The following is a 6,935-nucleotide window of genomic DNA, read 5'->3' as shown; positions in this document are numbered from 1 at the left end:
CCCTCAAGAGACAGATACAATACTGAGAGCAAACAGCTTATGAGAAGGATTTATATTAATTATTAGCTGGTAAAAAGCTATTTTTCCTGACCATACATGCGATTATTCAAGTCTACTTTATACCAGGGCAGATAGATATTCTTTTGCTCTCACCTCTGCAAGAGCAATCCCTATTTAAACAAGCACAGTTTCCTACCCTGCACACACAGCTACATTTCTCATTCACTACCTTAATATTCTTGCCTGTTAAACCATTGATCCAAGTGCTCATTAGGGAAGGCAGACGCTGAGTGCTTTAGCAGAGTAGCCAACATCAAATCAAAAGTTGTCTTTTTTTTTAATCACGACATTCACAGCCCCAATGCTGTCCCCAGTAGTAGCAAAGCCACTCAGTTTTGGTGAAGGGGAAATCTACCTTTTCTCCAGGGCCTTCAGAAGGCAGCAGTTTTCTGCCTTTTCTTCTCACCATCTCCACTTGCATTTTATTTATTTTTCTGTAACTCTGTCCATCAAATTAAATAAGCTTCTCAAGTAGATGGTTCCCATGCTAGTTGTGCCTCTTTGCTGTATTCTGCATGGCAATGGTGTGAGGCCTTCACTTGCACCCTGCCACGGGTCATTCATCCAAACTCTTCAGGAGGAATAGAATTTAGCTTTAAATCTTCCTTTTTCAGAAACAGCAGGATTAAAATTGCCATACATCTTTAACTTAGCTTTCTAGTTAAACAGTACCTGAAAATACTACTGCCATGAGATCAAAATATTAGTCTGTTTCGATGACCTAAAAAAATATTCTCTTACACACAAGAAAAAAAAGTCACTCGTCATTGTCACTGAAGAACAAGAACATTAGATCCTTATTCACCTAGTTGAAGAGTGGGGGAAAGAAACCTTGCATGCAAAACGAGAATTCAGTTTAATGCATTGTTGAACTTGACATTTCGTTTGGACATTCTGAATTTAACATGTGTTCTTTCAGTCACAATTGGGCTCGTATATTCATCTGAATGGTACCAGTCTGCTTGTATTTTTTCCTAAATGAACAATTTATTCTACCCCATTTATCCTTACTCCAGTATTTAGATACATACTGCAAATTACTAGAAGAACATATAATTTGTTTTCTTCTAGATTTTGCTTAGTAGGGTTATTACAAGGTAACAGACACTTCACAAGAAAAAAAGCAACTTAGTATCCAGACATCTCCTAGTATGTCACTTGTAGAGAGTTACAGTACTGTTTAACAAAAGGTGAAGCTTTTCCTTCACTACTTTAAAAAAAAAAAAAAATCAGTGGTAGCAAAATGTATCCATCTTAGCTATTTATTAGGCAAGTAAAATCCTCCTGATTCACTTCACAATCCTTACCAAACTTCTGAAACAGAAATATAACAGTTTCTTCAATCATCACTTTAATAGAGAAAATAGCAGAGATCTGTTTCTCGTTATTCGTAAAAAAGGGAAGAAGGTAGTAGGGGAAGAGGCTGTACTCTGTCATTATTAATATCTAACTTCCCACGACAATTGAGATTGTTTAGGCCAAGAGTTTGCAAATTTGGGCTGCAAACCTCAGCATGCAAATACGAGCTCAAATACATAGAGGGAGGAGGTTAGAGACATCACACTTTTTCCTTTTGTGTTTACGCTTTTATTAAAAACGGAGTTCCAAAAAATTTCAATTAAGTGTCATTTGCACGGCTACCTAGCAAACTTGACAAGCATGCTGAAATAATAGGGGATGTGGACTGGTGCATTTATTTCAATAAATGCCATACGGATTTTGGAATTCAGTAATCATGGATCCGGCACCTCTTTATAATGTATTTGGGACAGAGTGGAACATTTTTGCGAAATTGCTACAACTAGGTTCTTCTGCTTCACTGAGGCTAAACCACCTTTTACCATTCAGCTTTCCCCTAAGGAGGACAGAATTGGAAATCAAGTATATATGGTCTACACTGACCCATCTCTCGCCTGCCCCTCCCAGATTATTTCTTTACTTTCTTAATAAAGTCACACTGAAGGGCCTATTTCTTCCTAGCTACTCCAGTAGAAGATTCTGTAGTTGCACTTAGCTAGTAAAAGGTATAATGATACATTACTTGGAAAGAAGACATCTATCTTCATAAACTGAATTTTATAAGAGAAAGCTTAAGTTTATCAAAAAGCAAAACTTGACATAGCACAAGTACAAACTCCCTACAAGCATCAGATTTATCCTAGAAATAGTTAAAAGCTGCTAAGAGACTTAACTCATGGTCAACATGCTGAGTACATTAGGAAACATTATCTACTCTGACAAGCAAAAACGAGACTTAACTCTCATTGAAATTTGTCAAAGACTCAGGTACCTGGGAACAGTCAGTTTTTAAATAGTTGAGGTCAATTATACCTCACTAAGAGAGGGAATGCCAGAAGCTTCTACCCAACTTAGCTCTCCATGCAGAAGGAGCATGATAAGGTTTTTTTTTGTTTCTGTAGCATTTGTAACATTACTGCAACATTTGATATTCTCCCTTAACATAGCCGGAGAGAAGGGAATGACTTTGACTAGTATCTTTGGGTATATCATTCATCAGGAACCTCTGATAGCAAAAAGTACTCTAACAGACAAAAAAACCTTATGCCTGTTAAAAGCGTTAAGAGCAAGCTCAAGTGCAGAGTTTCCATACCAAATGCCAAAACTACATACGCAGGGAACTGTGGCTAGACAACATAAGTTCAAACTTCATGCTTTATACTTCTAAGCAGTTTTAAATGCTTATAGACAGTGTTCATATTCCTTTCGATACCACCAGAAATACTGACTCAGTCCTGAGGTCCACCGACATAGTGCTCTCTTTTAAGACTGACCACGACCACAAGTTCCAGAAGGGGGGACACCCCATTGAAGAAAGAGCAAGACAACTGCCACAGCTGTAGTTTTTAGAATATGTTCATCTGCACATCTCCATAATGTCATTGCCTCACTGACATGATGTAGCAAGGAATTCAAAGAAAACAGTCATATTTTTGATAGGAGATTAGCAGCATGTCCTTCTAACTAATTAAAGTGTGCTACCCTTGAGTATCTCTTTTGTTTTAGAAGAGGGGGAAGAATAAGAACTTATGCATGTCTTTAATTATTTCCATACAAGTTAGAATAGGCATTATTTCTTTTCCCAAATAAACAATATTCATCTCCTCGTACTAATTGTTTCCATTTCACAAGATCCTTCCCACTCTAGTTTTGTGGTACAGAAATAGTTGCCATGGTTGTATACATTATTTTATGTTGTAATACAGACCATTGCTCTAACTAGCTTCAATCCAGTTTATACTTTTTAATATCTTGTTTGCTTTTTTTTAAGCTTATAAGCAGAAGCAAAGCACCTTCTAACCCTTCCTAAACAGACTTCAGCCACAGAAGAGAAAGATGTCTCAACTGATCTTGAAACCACAAGAATATGGGCTACAGGAACTCTTTGACAGGTACTCCACACAAAAGGTTAATGAAGATCTTTTTGCAGTATTCACATATATTTCCCCCGTCTTCCTCGACTATTCTCTTATCACACTGCTCACTTTTGGTAATACTAGTTTACAGCGCTAAATATACACGAACATGTTACCTCTGCATTACAACACTCATTTTAAATGACAGTGATAAGGTAAGATAGAAACTACCCTGATCAAGTTTTGTTCACAGAAACTGATTAAACATAAAAGAATGAAGAAAAAAACCAATTGTCATCTAATAAAAAAGTTTGTTGTCCACTCACTTTTCTGTTCCACAAAACAAAAGTAAAAATCATGTAATAGACTATGGAAAAGGGAAGAAAACCACACAGAACACCCTACATTTTACTGCAGTTTTCTTAGAAAATACTTGCATATTATCATATAATATAGCAACTAATAAAGCATTCTAATTTTAGAACTTTTCAATAAGCTTTCCAGTTGGCTTTCTCTCACCTTCACTTAGACCCAGGGGCTAAGTCATGTGCAAGAGTTATAGAAGCATGAAAGTGGCCACCAGAGCAGGCAGCCCAATGAAGACAACCGCTACTAAATTAATCCTGAATTTGGGGTTTTCACATTTGAAACTCCACCCTCCCTTCGAGCTTTTGGTCAGCTCCAACAGTTAAAGACACAACTACCATGACCATATCTGAACTGTAACATTTTCTGAACAGAAAACTATTATATATTAGAAACAGAAAGCATTTTCTTCATTTTATTAGGTGAGCAGCAAGTACTGAAAAGGAAGACATTTCCTGCAGTGACCAGAATTGACAGCGCAATTACAAGAAAGCACCAGGCCTCCCTGAAGGACTTCACATGCAGTAAGAAACAGTGTGATCAGCAGCCACAACAATGCTTGGTTTTCAACCCAAAGCGAGGTATGGTTTTCTTGCCTTTCATATCAAATAGAGTTAAGCAGATTTGCTTGATTTCAGAAGTTTTCATGTTGCTTTTGCGTTCACGCATTAGCGCTCTGCTTCTTTCCTCAGATATTCCTCTATCTCCATCAGTAAGTCAGTCCACACACTTAGGCCACAGACTTTAAAGTCTCCATCCCGTGCCTTCAGGAGTTTCAGAGTAGCTTGGGTCTGTCCCCTGACCAGTGCAGATCCCTGACAGAGGCAGCTGAAGCGCTCCCTCAGCTCCTCCCAGGACAATTCAGCTTCGTCAAGACAACTTTTAACCCACCGTCCCTGCAAGGGGTCATAGAGCAACTGGCTTCCCCAGCCGGTTAAGAGGTCCAAATAAGGTCTGCTTAACTGGGAATAGTGACCAGCTAGGGAGGCAAGAAGGGAACCTGGGAGGAAAAGGCAGAAGGCAGAAAATCGCTCCAGGTTCCCCAGCAGCCAGGAAAGCAGGGGCCCGGCACCATATCCGTCTCCTGTTCCAGTCGCCTGGCTTCCGTCTAGGCTGTTCCCATCCCGACACCTGCCTCCGGCCTGCTCAGCACCACTCCCCTGCCTCAGCAACAGCAGCGCCGCCGCCGCCACCTCGAAGGCCCGGGGCTGGGGGAGCTGCTCCAGAACACCGGACAGCCAGAGCAGCCGACCCGCGGCCTCCCCAGCCGGCTCGGCCTCCTGCCCCTCCTCCCGCAGCCGGCTCAGCAGCAGCTGCGCCTCAGCTTGCAGCTGCGGCTCCATCCCCTCTGGGGGCCGCGGCGGGCCGCAGGGCAGCGCTAGCAGGCGGGAGGCGGCCTTCCGGCGGGCGAGGAGCGCCAGGCTGCGGGGCTCGGGGCCGGCCTCCGCGCCGGCAGGCTGCAGCAGGCTGTAGATCAGGCGGCGGCAGGCAGCGGGCGGCAGAGCGCGGTTCTCCAGCAGCGCCAAGCCCAGCAGCTGCAGGCAGCGTCCCAGGTGGGGGAAGCCGAGCAGAGGGCTCGGCTGACCCCGCCGCAGTCGCCGCCCCAGGGCCTCCCGGAGCCGAGGCCGGGTGCGGAAGCGGTCATGGAGGTGCTGGAAATACCGGGCCCACTCTAGAGCCCTGTCCAGGGTCATGGCGTCCCAGTCTCGCACCAGCGCAGAGCGGGAGACGGCCAGGAGCGCGGGCAGCTGCCCCACCTGCTCCAGCACGGCCTCCATCGCCGCCGCCCGGCCTTGGCGCCACCGGTTTGAGCAGAAGTCCCGCCTCCCGCCGGGAACCGCAGCCAATCCGAACCGGGGAGGGAGGAGATTTGTAACTCTATTGGCTGAATCTGACGTCAATCCGATGCGGATTGATCTTCCCTTAAAGAAGGCTCTAACCAGGCGCCTACGTCAGCTACTTGTGTCTAATCCCTCAGTAAAGGGCGGGTGGGAGAAATTGAGCCGAATTACAGCGTTAAAAACCGAGCTGGATTAAGAAGTTAAAAAAAAAAAAAAAAAAGCTAAGAGGCTTTGAATAAGCCTTAGACTAGTATTCCTAAATACCCCTTAAAAAAAATAAAACTTTACAAGAGCAAACATCCCCTGCCCCACATTTGGGGGTTTTTCTTGATTCCTGTGGTACGCCCCATCCCTGGAGGGGCAGCCATGGCCGAGCTTAGCGTGGAGCCGGGCTGGCTCCCCAGCACTGCCCGCAGCTCGGCACCCTGCCAGGGCCGAACCCTGCTCAGCCCTCCTGGCTGGGTTCACCCTACTGACCTACCTACTAATGGCTTGTAGCTCATTAGGGATTCCCCAGTGCCTTCCCTGGGTACCCGCACTAGGCTTCTGGCTGCCTGCAGAGGTAATGGCTGACACCTGCCCGGGCCTTCTGGGCGCCAATGCAGCCAGGCTTTCCCACATGGACACCCCCCAGACACCATGGTGGAAACGTGCTAGAACCGCTCCTCTCTGTAGCGAGGAGAGGCGACCCCTTCTCCCTTTCCCGCCTCCGCCAGCTGAAGGGCAGTTTTACATGGAAGGCTAGAGATATTAGGCGTAGCTTGCAGGATGCAGCCTACCTGTTGGAGCAATCGTTCCCAGGTGCTTTCCTCACGTCCATCGCCTCAAGGGCTTCTGCTCAGCTGGGGGACGGGTCCTTTCCCTCTGTCCTCGTCCCCACAACAGACCTGCCACGCTCAGCGTTCCCTCACAGTGTGGAAGGGAGCAGACCAGCCCGGCTTCTGGCAGCTTCTGCAGGTGCCCCCTGCTCCCCGGCTCCTGAGGGGGTGAAGCAGTGGCGGGAAGGCGGCGGGGCGCTGGAGCTGGTAGGTTTGGGAGTTGCTGAGCGCTCCTCAGGGAGTTCACGAGCCCTGTGGCATAATCCTGGCCACTGAGCGGGTACAGAGGCAGCGGAGAAGCCTGGTGAGCCCCCGGTGCCGTCGGCTGGGCCCCAAGCTGGGCTGTGGGGCAGCGCCAGCTGCAGCAGTGCCCAGGGCGGGAGGAGGGCAGTCACCGGGGCTGGGCCTGGGGCGCGGGGGGGGGGGGGGGGGGGGGGGGGGGCATTCCCTCCACATTCCCTCCTCACCCACGCCTG

The 6,935-nt window shown here is 46.5% G+C and overlaps 1 protein-coding gene across 1 annotated transcript; it reads right to left on the bottom strand.

Moving 5' to 3' along the window:
* Nucleotides 1-4,468: 4,468 nt before the first annotated feature.
* Nucleotides 4,469-6,437, bottom strand: FANCF (FA complementation group F). Its single transcript, XM_075162793.1, has one exon. It carries the CDS (start codon nucleotides 5,576-5,578, stop codon nucleotides 4,469-4,471), a length of 1,110 nt encoding a protein of 369 aa, XP_075018894.1. The 5' UTR covers nucleotides 5,579-6,437.
* Between the last annotated feature and the right edge of the window lie 498 nt (nucleotides 6,438-6,935).

This window comes from Calonectris borealis, chromosome 14, assembly GCF_964195595.1.
Source record: "Calonectris borealis chromosome 14, bCalBor7.hap1.2, whole genome shotgun sequence".
Classification (NCBI taxonomy): Eukaryota; Metazoa; Chordata; class Aves; order Procellariiformes; family Procellariidae; genus Calonectris; species Calonectris borealis.
This window is presented reverse-complemented; position numbering and strand designations above follow the sequence as displayed.